Source organism: Xiphias gladius, chromosome 19 (assembly GCF_016859285.1).
Source record: "Xiphias gladius isolate SHS-SW01 ecotype Sanya breed wild chromosome 19, ASM1685928v1, whole genome shotgun sequence".
Taxonomy (NCBI): domain Eukaryota; kingdom Metazoa; phylum Chordata; class Actinopteri; order Istiophoriformes; family Xiphiidae; genus Xiphias; species Xiphias gladius.
The window spans coordinates 10,471,972-10,492,939 of NC_053418.1; the positions used below are offsets into that span (position 1 = coordinate 10,471,972).

Sequence of the window (20,968 nt, forward strand, 5' to 3'; positions counted from 1 at the left end):
ATGCTTCAGTGGACAGTTTATATTATAATTACTGTAAGTGGGTATAGGAGTGTACTGCAAAAGATTCAAGGGTCAGGGCAAAAATAAATATAATTAAAATATGACTAAAAGACAATCTACAGGCAAAAATTAATAAAGTTAAAACTAAACCAGCAACAATATAGTAAAAGAAACATATTTGTTATTAGAAAAAGGTCAGGACACCACCTTCTATTATATTTTCAAAGTGATCCATTTAAAATGAATATTAGTTCCCCATTTTAAAGGTGTCCACGGGACCACTTGTATACCAACCAGAGATGTCTTACTAAAGCAGAGACACAATGGACCTACATTCAGCAATACTATAATGCAATGAATGCATTCGTATTGGTCACTGAATCTCCGTTTACTAGAAATAACAGGGGACACAAAGTAGCAAACTTCAAGATTCAGAGGAGTCAGAGCTCAGGAGTCGACATTCGAGTGAAAACAAGGACCATCTGTACGCTTCCTCATTAAATGTGTAAGACCCCATCCTATTGGTGGGATCCGATTGCTACCTATATATAACAGTATATGTTTGCCCACAACAGATTGCAGATGGCAGAGCAGGTCTGAAGGGCATTCCTTACTCCGGTTGCCTTCTAATTAGATTTAAGGGCAGAGCGGATCCTCGGAGGGACCTGAAAGGGAATTCAGGGTGAAGGCAGATGGTGTGAGATCTCATTGGGATGGTAGGGGAAGACTGGGTCTGAGTGAAAAAGAGAGAGGAGAGGGAGGCCCTGGGAAAAGGTGGAGACTGAGTGGAGAGAGGATGAGAAAGAGGAGGTCCTCAGTGGTTCAGTTTACTCCTGTAAGGCCACTTCAGCCCTCAATTTTGACAAGTGAGAGAGCTGTTTCCTCATTTCTGGACAAGTCAGCTTCTCGCTTTTTTAACACTAACGAACACCCAGCTTTCCCACAAGACTGACAAACGTCCGCAAACATTGTTGAGATGCTGTTTTGTCAACTAAAACAGTGACGGACAGAGACAAGCAGTTTAGGATGATGGACATCCAATCGTGACTTTCCTGAGATTCACAGCAGCTGGTGAGTATAATCATATCTTTTTTTAAATTTTTTTTCTTTCTGTCCTTAATTACATCTTTAAAAAGTGTAAATTGTGTATTGTGTGGTTATGTTTGCATGTTTCAGCTGGTGATCTCAGTTTTATGCAATTATTTTCACTACGAGAGCTCATAAATCTGACGACCGGCTGTGATTAACTGCCTGTAAGTTGTTCAGCCGAGGTGACAGCAAGATGAATGCTTTGCAGTCATTTTCAATAGATGAAAGGCCTTTATATGAGCCACAAGAGATGAAAGATTACAACCATAAAACTATAATATTTAAGCTACAAAACTACTGATTGAGTGTAGGATTTTTTTTGTTAGCATGCAGAGTCCAGAACACGCTGAACAGTTTTATTAAAGGTACAGATCTTAATGGTGGACTGCTTTAAAAGGGCTCTGCATGGTATGAACACATGTATACATGCAACTGTAATTATCAATACACCTATACATGTAGACATGTTCCCTCACATGCACACAGACACACACACATAGACACACACACACACACACACACACACACACACACACACACACACACACACACACACCGTGAGGGTGGACCGGGAAACATAGGCAAGTCTTTCATGAGATCAGCCTCTACCTGAGCAATAAAGAGCCAACTGTGCTGTGAATAAACTGATGATGGCAACCAAGCAATCACACACACTCACACAGGGCGGAGAGACACACAGAGGAGCGCTTGTTTCAGTCACTTCCCACCTTCAGCGTCGTGGCACTCAGAGTGAATGTAAGGTCAGGTTCTTTCTCTTTCTGGGCCTTTTGCAGCAGCAAAACGAAACCTGACCAACAGTCCAACGGCAACAAGACGGGGGCAGGTGCCATGGACGGGTAATGAAATAAGCTGTTCATGAAAAACACTGAGGCACATCAAGACATGACTGAATAGCCTGGTTGGTTTGCTTTGCCCAGTGTCACTGGATTTGTTAGATGTTGTAAGGCTGTCTTTATGTCCCTGTCTCCTACCTCTGCCTCTGTCTCTTTGTAAAGTCCTTTGAGACTTTCTTGTGATAAAATATTCAGAAAAGTTTAACTTGGTGCTGCTGCTGGTACTTTCGCAACAGCTGTGCAATCATTCACGTTAGATCTGTCTTTGTGCGAAGGATTGAACATTTGACTAATTAATAATCCTTGGTTAGGGGTGGTGACCAACCTGAGGGCCAGGTACCCCCAAGCGGTCCCTAGATAAATCTGAGGGGTCGTATGATGCTCAGATTGGAATCTGTCAACAACTTTTCGATGGACTGCCATGAAATTTTGACATTCATGTTCCGAGGAGGATGACCCTTATTGCTTTCCCTTACCACCCCCATGAGGGTGACATTTGTGATTTTAAGTAAAATATCAGCACCTGTTGGATGAATTGCCAAAGTACAGCCACACGGAGACGCCGGCATGGCCGTAGACTCTTCCTTGTGAAATACTGGATACTCTGATCTCTTCAGGCCTCTAGAGAAGTCCCAAAAATGACACAGTCTGAGAGAAAAATTCCTCTTTGGTTGAACTGCTCACACAGTTTGTGTCCATAACCAAATCTACCTGTGACCTGGGGTCACAGCTAGATTTAAGCAGCCAAAAATGTTGGGAACTGCTGCTTTAAAATGTATGTTTTTGTCATTGTAGGGAGTTTCAACACCGGTGGTGATCTTTGCACTTAAAGAGTCACGAACACGTTGGCCCAAAAGAAATGAATGTCCAGACGCCCTGTGAAGATGCTGCCTGTGGATGTGACAGATGAGGACGACATGAGAGAACAGGAGTACGTCTTTTTTAAAAACCATATTTTTTAATCTATAGTTTCGGAGGTATGGGTTGCTCACCTTTTTTGGGTGTGTCTCCACATGACAGAAGCACAGCCATGATTTTATGAGCCTCAAGTGTTTAAAACTTGTTTGAAATACAATCCACCATGATCAAACGGTGGCTGCTGGCCCTGGTGGCCCGTGTCGGCCTTATAGTGATGGGCCTCTGCTGCTGTCTGCTGCTGTTCTACCTCCTGGCCTGTAAACCTGCGTCTCACAGCAGCCAGCCGTCTCTGCTGTGGTCTGGAGGGGCCACCAGTAAGGAGGGATACATGGCTTTGTTGCAGGAGAGGGAGGACTCTCACAGACATTACATCAATAGCCTGACAAAGCAGATGGCCCAGCTGAAGGAAGCTCTCCAGGAGAGGACACTGCAGCTCCAGGAGTCCCTGGATAAAGCGAAGACCAGAGGGATTCTGCCTCAGGGGCTGGAGAGTCTGCACAAAACTCCGACACAGTCTGACCTGAAGGTAGGAAAACATTACACAGGATGATAGATGCAGAAAAGATGTGGAGTTCATTGGGGCTGATGAGATAAGTGAAGTGTGACATTGTAGGTGTACTGGTAAATGTTACATTATGTCCTCCAGGAGTTTTTTCGCTCCCAGCTGAACCAGGCGGAGGTGAACTCAGGTGTAAAGCTGCCCAGCGAATATGCAGTGATTCCTTTTGACACTTTGACTCTGCGGAGGTGAGTGGGACAGTTGTTCATCTTTAAGGACAGTTACACTGAAGCCTTCGGGGCCTCCAGGAGCGCCGTATAACCTACTCCAGATGTCAAGTCTTACCTCATGCAATGCTGCCTCTTCTTAGAGTGCGGTTTTTGTCGCGTCATTCAGGGTGTACCAGCTGGAGACGGGGCTGACCAGACACCCTGAGGAGAGGCCTGCGAGGAAGGACCGCAGGGACGAGCTGACGGGCACAGTTGAGACAGCTCTGCACATCCTGAATGGACCTCAGCAACACACGGACAACACCAGGCGGAAGCACACGTTCTCGCCTTCAGACTTCATAGAGGGTGAGACAGATCTCACTTCGGTCATTCATACGTTTAACTTTTATAGTCGGTGGAGGGCAGGGAGATTCAATTCAATTCAGTTCAATTCAATTTTATTCATATGTCGCCAAGGAAAGAGAACATAGCACAATACAGGTTCCACATAAAGATGTAAAATAATAATGAGACTAATAATAAAAATAATAATCATAATAATAGGGCTCATAATAATACTAATAAAACTAAATATAATAATAGTAATGATTATCGTAATAACTGAAGCAGTGGGTGTAGGAGGTTTGCAGTCACAGATCCAGACTCTGCAGAACCAGGGGCAGAAATTCCTGCAGAAAGAGAAAGTAGAGAGAAAGCACATAACTATGGGAGGGAGAAGATGCCAAGTCAGTAAAGGAGAAGTCAAGTTAGTAACCTCAGGTTTGAGTTTTGGCAGTCCATCACTGGACACACACAAGTAGAGAGACATTGATGCCCATGGGGAGTCCTGAGCGTCCACCAGACTTGCATGCCCGGGAGGGAAACTAGGAGCCTGATGATGTGCCTGAACCTTTGTGTCACTATTTTCATTTCACATCATTATTCAGTTTGATATCGTGTGAACCCCCTGGCGTCCATCATATCCATATTCATCGTTGGAGACACTGAGCATGTTTCATCACCAGTAACATTATGTTATGTGTATATATATATAGATATATATATAATGTAGAGACAAGTTAAGAAAACCAGTCAAAAACTCTGATGTGGGCTTTCACACAGTATCTCATTCCTGTCTGTAGAGTATTTCAAGAAACTTTTGTAAATAATTTTTTTTTTCAGTTACTCTCAACAATTTGGAAAAAATCACTTTGCATGTAAATATATTCTTAGGCCGATACCACATCCGTTTAATAAGGTGTGTATCAGCACTCAGAGTTATTTTGCCCTACCTGATCATTACAGAGTGATACACCCATCCAACCAAAGTCATTTTCAGTCCTGTGTGTGGGATTGCTAGCGGTAGTAGCTTGAGATTTTTCAAGATGATCAAAGAAATACACAGATCTATTTGTTATTATTTCCGTAAGGCGACTTTAAGACAACCCGTCTCACCGATCTCATCCACGCTCGTTTCTGGCACAGGTATCCCGCCTGCGAAGCTCCCCTGATTGGTTGGCTTTTCCAACCAGAAAATTACTGCCACACTATCAGCCAATCAGAGCTCCTTCCAGGAGCCTTTCCATGAATTTACTGTGATGTATCAGTTCTTCTCTACAAAATTATAGGAAAGTATGGGAACAAGTGTTTTGAAAATTTGAACTTCGTTGTGGCCTGGAATCAATAACGGGGCCAATTAAGTAAGAAACTACAAAAAAAGGCAGTTACTCAAATACAAAATTGAAAACAATACAACAAAATAACAACACATAAAGATTTCTGAAGCCCCCAAAAGAAACTTACAGTATCCTTAACTCCATCATACTAATGCGAATGTAGCTTTTTGATGGTACATCTTAATATTTATTCAATAAATCTTGTTAAAACATTTTTTAAACTTACTTAATGTGCTACATGTTTTCAATTCCTCACTGCAGCTGTTTCATAAATTTGCCCCTGTAACTGAAATACACTTATTATTTACAGTGGTCCTCGTCCTTTTTTTTTTAACCGTGCTAATTCACCTTAAATCATAGCAACTTTCTCTCACTTTAAAATCTATTTGGATACTTTGAGATAAAAATTGATTTTTAAGTCATTTTAAAGTCGCTCAAATGCCTAAATTTCAAGTTTTTAACTTAATGAACAGTGACTTTGTTGGTTCTTTTTAAGTGGTTTTGTTTGCAATTCTGAAAGCTCTCTTTGAAAGTACGAATATGATATTTGTATTTGTTTTGTGTGTATTTCCCCATACTTGTGTAAATAACGTTAAATTATAAGTGAACAGTATAAAGTATATAATAAAGCTTAACTTAGAAAATCATACATTTTAGACAATTTTTCAATTACTAATTTATTATATATTATCACTTCCAGAAATTTAATTTCAGACACTTTCAATTTCAGCATCCTTTATCATGAGTTTGCTTTGTTTTTTTGATTCCCAAAAATTATGAATTCAGTCTTATTTAAATTCAGTGACAGTTTATTTAAAGCCAAACCAACTCTGCAGGGATTTCAGTCTTCCACTGCATCCAAAGGTGGTTTCAAATTATTACCACAACAAAATAAATTGGGATCATCTGCAAATGAAAATGATTTTAATGAATAAAGTTTGTCACCCAAGTGCTGTGACACTTCTCTCTGTCACAGGGTTGACTCGTACAGAGCGGGACAGAGGGACGGTTTATGAGCTGACGTTTAAAGGCGACGGGCCGCAGGACTTCACGCAGCTGGTGTTCTTCAGGCCGTTCGGGCCCGTGATGAAGGTGAAGAGCGAGGCCGTGGACACGCGCAGCATGCTCATCAACATCATCGTACCTCTTTCCAAGAGGCCGGACACATTCCGGCAGTTCATCAACAACTTCAGGTATCATTTGAGAGCAAATTAACACGCTGCCAATTGTGATATATTATTACTCTCAAACATTAGGAACGCTATTTAAATGTGCCTTTTTATGTTGTCATGTGTTTCTTTTCTTCATGCCTTTCGTGTTTAACGAAAAACACTTTGAATCGCTTGTTGTTGAAAGATGCTATACAAATAAACTTGTCTTGCCTTATCTGTAAAAAGGTCATTTGTGGCTACTGCCGGATAAAGTCGTATGGAAGTGGGCCTAACACGTGCCTCCTTCTGTGTTTCTGGTTCAGAGAAGTGTGCATCCAGCAGGACGGCAGGGTTCATCTCACTGTCGTCTACTTTGGTCGAGATCAGATAGACCAGGTGAAATCCATGCTGGACCAGACCACCAGGTAACGTAGTAAATTGTACAGTTTCAGCATCAGGTAATGTCACTTTGGTTTGGCGCGTTGAAGTAAAATGCCAAGCTTTAAACAACATTCACCTTGGACAGCCCAGTCCGGGTTTGTCTCAGGCACGAAATCACTGACACAGTTTCAGGCTCCCGCACACGATTTCAAATGATTGTTTGCAATTTTTTTTTTTTTTCCAGCTCCACGTTTGTTGTATTCACGACACAACAGATTAGAGGCTTTAATTTCCAGTTTCTATGTTTTGGTAAAGAATCATTTTTGTTGGTATTAATTCAGTAAAATTCCATTACTGACTCCTTGAAGCAGAGCCTTTCTGGGGAGCGTTACAATCAACATTGAAGCCCTGAGTCAAATCCCAACTTAAGACCAAGTTCTCAACAAGTCATTCTGCCACTTTCACAAAATTTAATGCCATTTAAAAATTTTCAACAGTTTAACAGTATAGTTATTTTGCAGAAATAATGAAAGCTTTTTTGAATGTGTATTCATTACTTTGAAATAAACTTTATAACATTTAAAAGCTAAATGGTCAGGTTCACCTTGATATGCTCCTGTGACACAACTGAAGCCATTTGTAACTTCTGAGCTGAATGTTTTGCATGCTGCGGTCGGTTTTTTGTTGACCAAAGCAGAGATTGGTCTGCACTGCCAAACACACCTTCCGCTCCTTTTAACTGCAACCTGATTGGCCACTGTTGGATTGATTCAAAGTAAATCTGTAAGATTTACTTTGTGGGATTTTGTGGGATTTTACTTTTAGATCAGGAAAATTAGGTAATCCACTGCACACTTGTTTAATAACATAATCTTTCATCTTTACACGATACTCTGACCTTTGACTTTCCAAGTCAAATCAGCTGAAGTCCAAGTGAAATCACGGGTCCCCGGTGTGATTTTGCAAGCCCTTTTTAAAAAAATTTTTTGTCATGTCTAAAGTCATCGGATTCCTGACCCGAGTCTTGCTTGAGTCAAATTCTTGTGACTCCAGTCTACGCCTCTGTCAAGATAATAACATGCGATGGCCCTAACTGATGAGAAAATTAATATCATGTGGGAGAGTCAACAGAGATTACTGCAAGTCAAAGATGAAATCTGCATCTTCTTATAAACTCTCGCACATGTGTTTGTGCTGCACTGCAGATATTTTGGCCATGAGATTTAAAAAAAAAAAAAAAAAACAGCTGTGAGTGAGAGAGTATCAGTGTTTTAGAGGTGCAGGGTAATAATCCTCTGAGCGCCTGGACCTCCGGGGAGCAACACACACATCCCCGCTATCATGTATATACTGGGATGATAAAATTGCAATGCAGGATCTTTTTTTTACTTTACTTGAGCAAAATATTGTAGATAGTCTGTGAGCTATTGTTAACGATGTAATGCTGCAACGCTCTGATGGGACTTTGCTCCTGGAGGTCGACTGTGCTTGAACCGTTATTCACTCCGAACATTTCAAATGAAAACACTCAGAAGCAGCAGAGTAACTGTCCAGTCGCACGCGGAGACGAATCCACGTCCTCCTCTTTCCCCTCAGAGAGACTCGGTTCAGGAGCTTCACGCTGATCCAGCTGAATGAGGAGTTTTCTCGCGGCCGAGGCTTAGACGTGGGTGCCAGGGCTTGGAGGCGGAGCCAGAATGTCTTGCTCTTCTTCTGTGATGTGGACATCCACTTCACAGCTGACTTCTTAACTTCCTGTCGTCTCAACGCAGAGCCTGGTGAGAGACACTCACACGGGAGCTTTTTCAACATCATGCAACATTTTTTTTAATCATACTGTATTTTCAAGTCGTGTTGTCCATGATTCATACCATAACCTGTTTCTACAACAATGAAACAACTTAGGTTAGAGCTGCGGTTGATTATTGCGATGACAATAATGATAACATTAACCGTAAAATATCTGACTCATACCTGTGTAACTCACATTTTTTTCCACCATCTGTTTCACTGACTCAATATTATGACTCTCTGATACTGTTTCTGTATGGTTTAAAAACTGTAGTTAATGGCTTCCTTAATGGTTAGTAAATCGTTTACTACTGCTGTATGGATGAGTTGTAGACCAATAATAACAACTTTTGGGTTGCCAGATTGCGGACAGTCCTCCACCAGCATGACACTTTGCTTGTCTTTTTAACAAGCTCTTTAATTCATGAGGGACACCCCTTTGACCACCTAACTTCTGGAAAATGGCTACAGTACCAAAATCCAATTATAAGCTGTTTTTATTAAATTCATAACTGCTTATTAATGGTTTACCAACATTTATAACTGCATTATTACAGAAAATGCTGGAGGAGGATTTTCCACAACCTGGCAACCCAAAAGTTGTTTATATTATTGTCCTATAACTCATCCCTACAGCAGTAGCAAATGAATTACCAATCAGTAATAGAGCCATTAGTTAACCCCTTTATAAATGGTGCCTTATCAGAAAGTGGTACTAATTAATTAAAGGCCCTGCACATCCACACAAGTGTTTACAGTTATTCTTTCTGACTAGACCTCTGCTGGAGGCAGGCCATTTCAGTTTGGCACACAAAACTGCACATCCCGCGTATGCTGACTTGAATCGACGGCTCTGTGCAGCAGGTTAAAAAAAACAAAACCCAAGTCTGTTTCCCCGACTGCCCCCTTTGTGGTCGGGGCTCAGGGCTTAGGTCAGGTTATGGTTAGGAGTAGCGGAGGTAACTGGTTGGGTTTAGGGTAAGGCTGGGTTCAGCTTAAGCATCATAAGAGATGACTGGTGGAGGTTGGGGATAAGGTTAGATCCAAGTTAAGGTAAGGGGAAACAGACTACAACACAACATAGAAAATGTGTATACTAAAGCTACCTGAGCTGTTTTAACTGTTTTTGTCGCTAGGTAAGAAAGTGTACTACCCCGTGCTCTTCAGCCAATACAACCCATCTATCATCTACAGTAATCAGACACTTCTACCCTCTCTTCAACAGCAGCTGGTAGGTAAAAAATAATATACAAACAGCTAAATTTACTTGAATGAATGAGATGAAAATGCCGTCACGACGAAAGAGACTGATTTCTGGCTGCTCTTTTTTTTTGTCTCAGGTGATAAGGAAGGAAACTGGTTTCTGGAGAGACTTTGGGTTTGGCATGACATGCCAGTACAGGTCTGATTTCCTCAACATAGGTAATGAAAAAGCTTGTGTCATCAGTAATTTCCCTCATTTCACAAATCAAAAGACTTAATACAATGAAACATCACTAACAGCTGCCCATTCCAAACTTTCCAAATGCATGAAAGCACAGGATTCTGTGCATTTTTATATAGACATTCCAGTATTTTCTCTTCCCAGACAACACTGTCTCTTTAGTGATACCCCAATGCTGCCCTAAGTTTAGGTAAAAATACCAACCTTGACCCTTTCCCTGACTGTGAAAAATCTCTTATACTCCCTGATATCTTGTTAGTTTACACCTTTGAATGATCCCTCTCTGCTTTATGTCCTTCTCCATTTAAAACGCATCACTTTAAGAAAACAAATGCTTTTTTTTTTTTTTTAAACTACGATTTCAACTCAGGAAGCACAGCTAAAGTTAAGTAATATCCTTCTCTTGAATCTCACCGTCTCACTGCATGTGTCTGAACTTTGTCTGTTTCCCGTCAGGTGGTTTCGACCGGAACATCAGAGGTTGGGGGTTGGAGGATGTGCACCTGTACAGGAAGTACCTTCACAGTAAGCTGATGGTGATTCGGTCTCCGTCTCGCGGCCTTTTCCACTTGTGGCACGAGAAGAACTGCGCAGATGAGCTTCCTCCGGACAAGTACAAGATGTGCATGCAGACCAAAGCCATGAGCGAAGCCTCCCACAGTCAGCTGGGGGAGCTTTTCTTCAGACAAGAGATCGAGGCTCATTCGAACATCAAGCAAACCGACAAAGGAGCATAACGAGAATGACTGAGTTTAGGGACTGTTATGATCGTTATGTGTGTTCTGGCTCTGGTTTTTTTGTGATATTTGCGGTAACTTACATCACCTGAAATCATGCTAGAGAACGGGGTGTTCAGGTAATGTTAAGAGAGAATACAAAAGGTGATTTACTCTAATTATTTATCTATATGCAAAGAAAAAACTTGCAAGGAATTGAGATCAAAACATATTGTGCTTGATTAAATTTTTTGTGTTAATAAAAGTATGAAGGATGTGATCTATGTTTGTCTCCTTTATGTTCTTTTCTCCACAGAAAACTCGTTGAGCAAAAAATACTCTTTCATCACTTAACTTGATAGTTTGTGGGGTTTGATTGTGGTTTCCTTAGTGAAACAAGTAATAAAGGAAGCCAAGGAGGATTTTACTGAAATGAATCAAGAACAGGAACTGCATGTTTCTTTTCTATTGTTTCTCATTAGAGTGAATCAAAAAATCCGAGTTTAATTTTTTCCAAACTGCCAGTTTTTAGACATAGAAGACGCAAGCATCGCCTGCTCAAGAGCAAAACAGGCATTTAGTATCCCCAATTTTACTTTTCTTCCTTGTTATAAATCTGAAGCGCGCCTTTCTTCTTTATTGTTACCGAATGAACTGGACTCATCAACCTTTTTTGCAGCAGATATTTTTGCTAGTTACAGCAGAGGAAGCACAGGTAGCGATGGCTCAGTTCAACATATTGCTCTCATGCAGTGCAGCGGTTAATAATGTTTTTAATTGCATCTGTGCTTGACAGAGTCAAGTCAAGTCTGCAGCCTGACGTCCCCCTTGATTGGAGTAGAACCACACCTTAAACTTCGCCGTGCCTTCCTCCCTCCTTTATATCAGGGGTCCATAAAGACCAGGAGGCGTGCCGACACCTTTGGACCAAACCACGAGAGATACGGGTTAGACGTCAGTGGACAATGGAGCTACGCCACTTTAGTCACACGCCCTGAAAAGTCAGGTCCTTGGCTCATGAGCGTTTTCAGTAAGTGCATCCAGGGGATGTGGCAGGTGTTTTAACAAAATTCTGCCGCATGTGTGGCAGTGTGGAAATTATTCGCATACTGTTTGGACTTTGTGTGGGGGTGCGCCTTGATGACCCTAACTCCCGCGGTGGAAGGACATTCACTCAGCTGAATATTTCCACTCTCCACTTACACTTTTTTTGTTTTGCTAGTTGCACTGCAGGTTGAGCGATGAACTAGATACTCTTTGCTTTGGTGAGCACGGGATTTCGAAGACAGTTTAAAGATGGGGCTAGAGCATGACGTCAGCTGTCAGAGGCCTGATACCCACTGCAGGGCCCAGTGATAGGTCGAAACGTCATTTAACATGAATACAGCAGTTTCATAGGAACGCTTTATGAGCAGCAACACTACGACAGTGCTTACATCATGTGAATGCATCAAAGATAATATAATAAGTATAATATATACAATAATATAACAATCCGTAACGGGGCATTCTGCATAATGAGTAGAATTATTTTACTTGTAACATTTTCAATGCAGGACATTTAATGGAGTATTTTTTCCTTTCTGATATTATTACTTTTACTTAAGTAAAGGATCAGAATAATCCTTTTCATCACTGCCTAACTTTAAAAAAAAGAAAATGTTAGGCCCACACATCACCTTCGCCACTGCTTTACAGTTAACTTGAAAGGAATGTTGTGAACTTAAAAAAAAGAAAGCACAGAAAACAATCATGTGTTTTTGACTTATGGGCCCAAGTAAACAGCATTTCCAGTTGCTGAATTTCAATCTAACACTACATGTACAAGTAATATACATACACATTAACATCAAAACCTTATTTGCTGTATATTACAAACAGAATGGGATTCAACATGCCTCTCCGTCCCGAGTGAGATGATTTAACTCCTAACAGAAACATTAAAGTAGAATTCCTACGCAGCTGCACCTGATCCATCCGGTGCATTGATGAGGAGGCAGTCAACTCCCTGCTATTAATAGTGAGGCCGAAGTAACCTCATTACCTCCGCGGACGCACGCAGAGGGGGGGAGGGCGGAGAGGCTCCGCATCGGCCGACGGCCATCGTAGCGTCAACGGAGGCACGCGATAGGCCCAAAACTCAAATTACCACTTCCCTGTCCTGTGCTGCATTCAATCACGCCTCGGAAAAAACCAAAAATGCCAATAACAAGTTTCTCCAAAGGACTTCACTTCGGCCAGGATAACTTTTGATCACGGGGTCTAGACAGCAGACAGTCATCAACAATCATCATAAGTCACCGGGTTCTAGTTCTGCAAAGGGTTAAAAAAAGAAAAGAAAATCATAATAACCGAAACTAAAACGACAGAAACAAAGATAATGCAATAAGGAGTGTAATTCATAGGATTTAATTAAATTTATAGTGATGAAACACTGACTTTATTGTTAAGTCAGTCGCAGAAAAATGAGCAACAGCATGGCAGCTTTAACCTGCTGGGGGCCCCCTGGGCACAAATGAGAGCCTTCACTTCCTCCAAGTCTCGGTGCCCTGTTCAGTTAAACACATTAATTCAAGAATATGCAACACATAAGCACTAAAGGGATATAGTGAAGGTCATAAAGCTGGATTTTAATGCAGGAATCTTGACAGATCAGGTCATTAGCGGACCCTTATCATGTCAGCTTATATGATGGTTCAGTGGTTCATATTTCCAAATGAAAGTATTAAATGTTTATGAAATTAAATGAGCGCCCCCCTCCGCCCCCTCGAGATAACACGAGATAAATAAAAGGGGTCAATGATAAATTTTAGTCTATTGGACTAGGACAGATTTACAATTTCATTCAACCACTAATGACGCATACGCTGTAAATCGTGTGTGGAAAGCGACTTCTCCGGTCTCAAGTAAAACAAAGGACATTTTTCCATGCTGCAACTCTGTAAACACAAGCTTACTAATGGGAAGTATGACATCTGTCCTCAGATACTATCAGATACATCCTACAACTATTTATTCTTTAACGAATCAAAAAGAAATGAATAAAAAAAACATATTGCAAACATGTAGGCATGAGTCTTCAGCTTTAAAATTGTGTTTTTGAAAAAACAAAAAACAAAAAACAAAACAAAAAAACAACAACAAAAAACTGCCCTCTGGCTGCTCCTAAATCGCTGACCCCCTGAACTACAGGCCGCCAGCTTCTTCCGCTACATCGCCCATTTTTCCCGGCTACACGTGAAGGCAGCATTAATCACAGCCGGAGAGGAGCGCCCGAAGAGCGCGTGTCTCACCGGTTATGTCTCATCTGAGGACGGGACGGTATCATGGGCGGAAGAATTCCCGCTGCGTAACGATGCTTTGTGAGCAGTTGAAAGGGTGAGAGGCCTTTCATGTGTGTGGTGGTGTTAGATTAGATTTAGCCTTTAGTTCAGTGTTTCTGACCTAGAGCATATTTTACCTTTTTCATTTTTTTTTTTTTTTTTTTTGGAAGTCCCCCCTGGTAGTTTTAGCTTTCTCGGACAGTCCCCCCGGAGTTGGTTGGTGGCAGCACAATGACACTGGTGTGTTTTAATTTTGTGCCGGAATAGCGAGACATGTGCGCCAGAAAGGCTGCGCCTCGTCTCGCCTAAAGCCAACCGGCGCCCGCTCCTGAGCAGCCGGGACAGTCGGGACCGGACATTTTTTGCAAAGACAGACACCAGAAGAAGCAGGAGACCCAACATGTTCGAAGCCTCGGGGATCCCTCTCATCCTGCTGGACATTTTCTCTCTCTTCCTCGGTATGTCAATTCTAATCCCTCCGACTCGCTAATCCGTCTTGTTTATTTCTAAAGCGGGCGACAGACTTTCTTTTATCATCAAACATTAATTTACGGAGTTCTGCACGACTGTTCCGGTAGACAGACGTGTTATATAACGTGGTTCTTTAAGCAAATCCGTTCAAATGATTTGCATAAACGTCATATAAATACGCATGGGAAGGCTTGAGGGTGAGGGAACCGGGCAGGAAGATGGAAAAAAAAAAGGGGGCAACAAAGTCCCACCCCGTGTGTTGTTTTTTCCAAGCAAAGCTATATTTTTAGCTCAATGTTTGGAATGTAACCACAGCCCAGGGGCTTGAAGCAGCGGGGCTATAAACATGTATCTGACATATGCTGCAGTGATACCGTAATAAAAGTAAAACAAACAAATAAAGAACATGAAATAAGCTCCGACCCACAGCTTCAAAATAAATAACCTGAACTTTGCACTGCCCGGGACAGTCTGAGAGTTCAGTTTGGTGGCTGCCAGGTTTGATAAGGACAGACGGGTTTGGATAAACACTGCTCCAGACACCCTGTCCCCGTGACTAATCTGCACTCACCGCACCGCTGACTGTACACCAATCTTCTCATTCTGTTTTGGAGCAACAATCTCTAGTCTCTATTTACAGCCCCATGTCTTCCTAGTCTAAATCTAAATCTGGTTTATTTGAAGTGCTTCTTTTATGTTCTGTAAACTCTGCTGTTCTGCAGTACGCGCTGCTGCTGCTATCTTGGCCTGGACCCTCCTGTGAAGCCAGTGGCGGATGGAGTATTCAGATCTTTTTGCTGAATGCCACAATGTAAAAACACCCTTTTGCAAGTGAAATTCCTGCATTCGAAACTGCACTTAAGTAAAAGTGCGGAAACATTATAGGCAAAATAACGTAAAAGTCCCCATTATGCAGAAATGTTCAAATATATCTTAATGTCAGTGACAGTGAAAGGACATCCTTGATCCTTGATCCTTGATAAAGGTTGGTTGACTGTGTAGAAACCCGGGACAAGGACAATCCAGGACTTTATTCTTTCATCCATGACACCTGACTAGGCTGACATGTTGGACTTTAACCAAGCCAAAGTAATCCTGGTTTAATAAAATTACATATCAGTACTCTTCTTCTTCACACATTAGTTGTCTGTTATATGTTTTACCTTTTGTAATGTTATTTATATGTCAAATACAAATCCACTTTTCAACATGTTTTTGACCAATTTTTAAATTTCACTTTCCAATCTCATTTAGTGGGGTCACGGAGACAAAATATACAATTTCAAATATATATCTTTGTGTCATCTGTTTTACCGTCTAATCCAGATTTCATAAGCTCATGCCTTCATATTTACACTACATTTCTTTCAACTTGTGGTAAGCAATGGGTTTTCACTGTTAGCATATCTGAATGCAAGACATACGATATACAGCAATAATTTACACAACTCTCTTGCAACAACTGCAGCATAAAGGGGTTCTGAAAGCACATATACAGAGAAGGCACACGAAACACTAACATACAGTCCAATCAAAAACAGAGACTAAATGTGCACACTTTTTACAGATCTTCACAATTTCAAAATCAAAAACCTTCAACTGCAACAAACTGTCAGCTAACTGAGAAATTAGTCAACTGAGAAGTTAGACAACTGCAGAGAAGAAAGAAAGAAAGAATAAATAATCAAGTAAATAAAAAGAAACAATGAAATAGTGGATATTATTCCTCGATAATGATCATCACCTCCTTCTGCTTATGCCCCCGTCCTTCTTGGTCTTTAACTTGGTCTTCTTTTTAGGTGGAGGACAGACTTGTCTCATTTGAAGTAAATAGTATTTTGAAAGGTTAACTGTGTGCTCAAATCACCATGGTCCAAAGATGTCATACACACTCAGTTTTAGTTTATACAGAAATTCAAAAGACAGCAATCAGTGTAATTTGCCGTGCAGTAGGTTTAAACTAACAGGCCCTAACAAATGTCTGTGACTGTGTGGTAACTCGTTTAGCCCAAAAACATCAATTCCGGTAATCCTACTTGGGGGAATGCCCGGCAGTGCATTACCGACGTAAGTTTAGCCAACAGTCATGTTTCTCATCTTGGTTCAGTTTTGTATTATTGGGAAAAGCGGCAGGTAAAACAGACTCTGAGGGGATGGAAATAAGGGATTTGATGGTGTTTCCCGTACAGACTAACAAAGTGATGAGTCAGTTCAGCTGGTAGTACCTTCCCTTTTCCACTATCTAAAGTTAAACATACAGAATGCCTTGAATAACAGAAAGCTTGTGTTACCACAGCATGTGCAACTGAGTTCGCATGCTCGTTTTTTGCAATACAGCTCTGATGTAATTCAAGGCCTCAAGCTTTTAACGCAGTTATTTTGTAACTTTGTGACCTTGAACAGAATGAATTTTCCTTGCAGTTAAATGAAATCCACAAGATGTGAAATATTTTGTGTTACCTGACGTGACTAAATCATTAAGTTATAAGCATTGTGTAACAGTAGCAGTGGCTCACTGGTCTGATTCACATGGGTATGTGCAGTTACTTGTTTAACATGATGTGCAGTTTAATCACATGAGATTGAGGACCGGTTTGAAATCTGTCAATGAGGTGAAATTTATAATCATTATCTGCCTCTTTCTTCATTTTAACAGTTGGGCTTCCATTTTTCATCCTCACCCCTCAACACAACCCTTTCAAACGGGGTTTCTTCTGTAACGATGAGTCCATCAGATACCCTCTCAAAGAGGACACCATATCCTACCAGCTGCTGGGAGGAGTCATGATCCCCTTCACACTGATCGTGGTGAGCCAACAGTCTACGTCTTCCAAAAGACCTTTAAATGTCACTGTAAAAAGAAGTTCAACTGTTTTGTTTGTCCTCTTGAATTCTGTCAAGGTGTGTGATTGTCTGCTTGAGGAAACGTTGCTTATTGTTTAAAAATCTCTTCTGTTGCAGATTGTCTGTGGCGAGTGCCTTTCCGTTTACTTGTCTCGCATCAAGAACCAGTCATTAGGGACCAAGTATGTGGCGTGTGTCTACAAAGCCGTGGGGAGCTATGTATTTGGAGCTGCTGCTAGCCAGTCTCTGACAGACATAGCCAAGTACTCCATCGGTCGTCTGCGGCCAAACTTCCTGGCTGTTTGCAAACCAGTCTGGGATCGCATCAACTGCAAAGCTGGTGGATACATCGAGAACTTCACCTGCACTGGAGACACGTTTCTGGTAGATGAGGCCAGGTAATGGTCCCAAACATGAAGTAAATGAAAATCACAAGAGCCACTTCTACAAACAGTTGCAGTGGGTCACGAATCTGAGTCTGACTTGGAGGAGCCTAACAATCTAAGGGTACCCAGTTACTTGCATCACTTTGTGGTACATGTAACGTCTGTGGACAAGGTGGTTAGCTACTACAAGTCTTCATCCAACATAGCATAAATACTAGCACCAGAAGTAAAAGAACAAATACTTAAATAAGCAACCTTAAAGCTTTAAAATGTAGAATACTATAAACATTATGAACATCTACTATTTACAAATGAGCCATGAAATAAACAAGGAAAAGGTACTAAATACCATATACAAGATATTCACTAAAGATATTCCATCATTTGGTGTTTTCATGATGGTGGTGGAGAGCGCTGTCTAACACGTGAGCCCATATCTCCCATAGTTGTTCAACTGGGTGGAGATCTGGTGACTGTGAAGGCCATAGCGTATGATTCACATCATTTTCATACTCATCAAACCTTTCAGTGACCCCCTCGTGATCTATGGTCTATGAAAAGAGCCTCGATTGAAGTGATTGTGCCAAATTTCATTTAGTACCTCTTTTGTTTATCTTTTGTAGACTGTCCTTCTACTCTGGCCACTCATCCTTCTCTATGTACTGCATGCTGTTTCTTGTAGTAAGTACATATTTTCTCCTTCAAAAGCTATTTATAGCCTAAATTTGACTTACATATGAGTACTAGAAATGCCCAATATATAGCTTTGCTCTGTCGGCTTTACTGTCTATGCCTGGTTTCATAAGCTAATAACCACAAAAGAAAAAAACAACAAAACAAAACAATACTACATACTGCAACTCTTTTTAGCAAAGGCATTAGCTCCCAACACCTATATTGTAAATACTGGGTCGGACAACATAAACTTTATACCTGGATGTGACCCCACAGTTTTTTTGTTTCTAATATTTATTCATTTTCTCCCCCTGACTATTGTAGCTATACATTCAAGCCAGACTGAAGTCAGAATGGGCAAGGCTTCTGCGTCCCACCATCCAATTCTTCCTGATTGCAACTGCTGTGTACGTGGGTCTATCCCGGGTGTCTGACTACAAACATCACTGGAGTGATGTGCTCACTGGCCTCCTGCAAGGGGGTTTAGTGGCTGTTCTCACGGTAAGTTTCACCGAAAGATCCATTAGGATAAGGACAAAGAAAGACCGTGCCTTTCTTATGTAGTATTGTCACAATGAACAATTGAAAAAGTCAAGCCAATTTATTTAGAAAGCACATTTAGGAAGAACTTGATGGCCGTGTTAGCTTTTAAAAAAGAGGTTAAATGGCTGGACATGCAGTTTTCCACTTTTGTTTCCCCCTAAGTAGCTTTAAGATTAGAAAAATAATCTTTATATATACCACAGTGTCTAACAGTGTCATATACTATAAATTATGTATCCAACTATTCATTGAAGCTATATGATTTTTACAGAGTGAAATATTCAAACCCAAGACTTGTTTTTTTATGGCTTCACCATCCAAATCAAAAGGAAATATTCCAGATGTCTCCAGATGTTCTCCCCAAAGTTCAGCCTGACACATCTGGTGTCTTTGGAAACTTTGGGATTGCCACCTGAATTTGAAGTTCTGTGGGTTTGAACAATGAGTTTATTATGACTGACTTACCGAGTCAGTGAGGTTAGAGACATTAAAAATACTAAATTGCTAGAATAGTAAATAAATAATTCAGTAAACAGGTAAATGTAAAAAATACATAGGGCAGTTTGCACAGAAACACATTAAGGAGAATATAAGTGGAAGTCTGGTCTACTTTAATAATGTCAGCTCTACTTTATTGACAGTCAGTCACAATAATACAATAGAATGAATTGTAATTTTGCTGCTTGTTTTTCTGCAGGTGTTCTGTGTGTCCAACTTCTTCGAACAGCCAGTGGACGCGGTGGTGTCACAGGAAGAAGAAGCCTCGCCGACCAGTTTACAGGACAACCCTTCCAGTTTTAACCACTATGGTAGCACTGACTGAGTCTGAGGCCTCAAAGACAATTCTGTATAGGGCCTCTGTAAAACACATCAATGGGCTGCAAGTCTTTCATATTAACTGCAGGCTGTTTCTGTGCATTTCTTCGACAAAGTTGGCCCCAGGGAGCCAACGCTGCAGCTTTCAGGCTTTACCTGCTTCCTTTGGTGCGGTCAGTAAACTTTGATTACAGGAAGAAAAGTACTACATAAGACAGTACTTGCACTTTACTGAGATATAAAGAAGCAGAAGGTTCAGCCAAGTTTTGGGGTAAATCCAACGAAACACAGCTTATTATGGAATGACACAACAACACAGTACAGCATGTTGGGTTTACCTTCGAAAAACTTTTACAGTGTAAGCTTGTAGGAAATGTAGTTTCTAGTTTATATTGGTCTGATGTTCCCATCTTGACTAAATGAAATTCCTTTTGCCCAGAGTATAATGAGCGTCTGTGTGCACACTGCAAGAAGGCTTGTAGAGAGCCTGGCACCTGTGAATAAGAAAACCTGGACTGTCCTTTAACTTAACATGGAGCCTGAACTCAGAAATGATATATTTTATATTATTTTTTGCCTTAGTCAGATTGCTGCTACCTGCTGTTATGTCCCTTACCTGATGTTATTTCATTGTAATTTATGGAAAATACAGTGAATTCATTTTTGTTTTGTTTTTACCATTTATATGAAGCTCTATATGTTTGTGCCCATGCAGAAGTTTTAAACAGTATTGTTTAGAGCAGTAATGGGGAAAAAATGAGACAAATAAAGAGAAGTCAGTTTTGCTACTTTGATACAAAGGAGGGAAATGATTCCTGTGTGTTTTGTCTGTAGGGAATACAAGGAAGTAGGAATATAATGCAAGTGAATGGTAAAAGGTTTAGTCAAGTGTTGTATATTTGTTGCGGTAGAATAGCTGATTTGTGTTTCTCTAGAAAATAAAACTGCAGAGTCAGGTAACTAGGCATCAGGAAGGAAGAGAAACCAAATGTGTGATTTAGCAACCAAACTGTCTCAGAAATACAGACCTGAAAGAGAGGATTTTCCTAACAAAACACAATTTTGGATGATTTTGTTGTCTGTGTAGATAGACCATGGAAACCACAAGTATGCAGTAAGGACACCTCTTCTGACGACAATGTTTGTTTGTTATCCAGGGTATCTTGGATATGGAGGATAAGC

The 20,968-nt window shown here is 40.9% G+C and overlaps 2 protein-coding genes across 2 annotated transcripts; both read left to right on the forward strand.

Annotated features, from left to right (window-relative positions):
• Nucleotides 1-1,933: 1,933 nt before the first annotated feature.
• Nucleotides 1,934-10,986, forward strand: LOC120805287 (chondroitin sulfate N-acetylgalactosaminyltransferase 1-like). Its single transcript, XM_040155398.1, has 10 exons — nt 1,934-2,008; nt 2,739-3,387; nt 3,508-3,608; nt 3,757-3,935; nt 6,222-6,438; nt 6,720-6,821; nt 8,374-8,555; nt 9,705-9,799; nt 9,909-9,990; nt 10,469-10,986. The coding sequence occupies exons 2-10, from the start codon at nt 3,025-3,027 to the stop codon at nt 10,747-10,749; spliced, it is 1,602 nt and encodes a 533-aa protein (XP_040011332.1). The 5' UTR covers nt 1,934-2,008; nt 2,739-3,024; the 3' UTR covers nt 10,750-10,986.
• Nucleotides 10,987-13,974: 2,988 nt separating this feature from the next.
• Nucleotides 13,975-19,910, forward strand: LOC120805288 (phospholipid phosphatase 1-like). Its single transcript, XM_040155399.1, has 7 exons — nt 13,975-14,106; nt 14,319-14,509; nt 17,179-17,330; nt 17,484-17,764; nt 18,376-18,433; nt 18,752-18,928; nt 19,668-19,910. The coding sequence occupies exons 1-7, from the start codon at nt 14,027-14,029 to the stop codon at nt 19,791-19,793; spliced, it is 1,065 nt and encodes a 354-aa protein (XP_040011333.1). The 5' UTR covers nt 13,975-14,026; the 3' UTR covers nt 19,794-19,910.
• The last annotated feature ends 1,058 nt before the right edge of the window (nt 19,911-20,968 follow it).

Coding starts and splice junctions, on each gene's coding strand:
- LOC120805287 (XM_040155398.1), top strand. CDS start 3,025: ATGATCAAACGGTGGCTGCTGGCCCTGGTGGCCCGTGTCGGCCTTATA. Junction 8,556..9,704: donor TCGTCTCAACGCAGAGCCTG/GTGAGAGACACT, acceptor TTTTGTCGCTAG/GTAAGAAAGTGTACTACCCC. Junction 9,991..10,468: donor GTCTGATTTCCTCAACATAG/GTAATGAAAAAG, acceptor GTTTCCCGTCAG/GTGGTTTCGACCGGAACATC.
- LOC120805288 (XM_040155399.1), top strand. CDS start 14,027: ATGTCTCATCTGAGGACGGGACGGTATCATGGGCGGAAGAATTCCCGC. Junction 17,765..18,375: donor TTTCTGGTAGATGAGGCCAG/GTAATGGTCCCA, acceptor TATCTTTTGTAG/ACTGTCCTTCTACTCTGGCC. Junction 18,434..18,751: donor ACTGCATGCTGTTTCTTGTA/GTAAGTACATAT, acceptor TGACTATTGTAG/CTATACATTCAAGCCAGACT.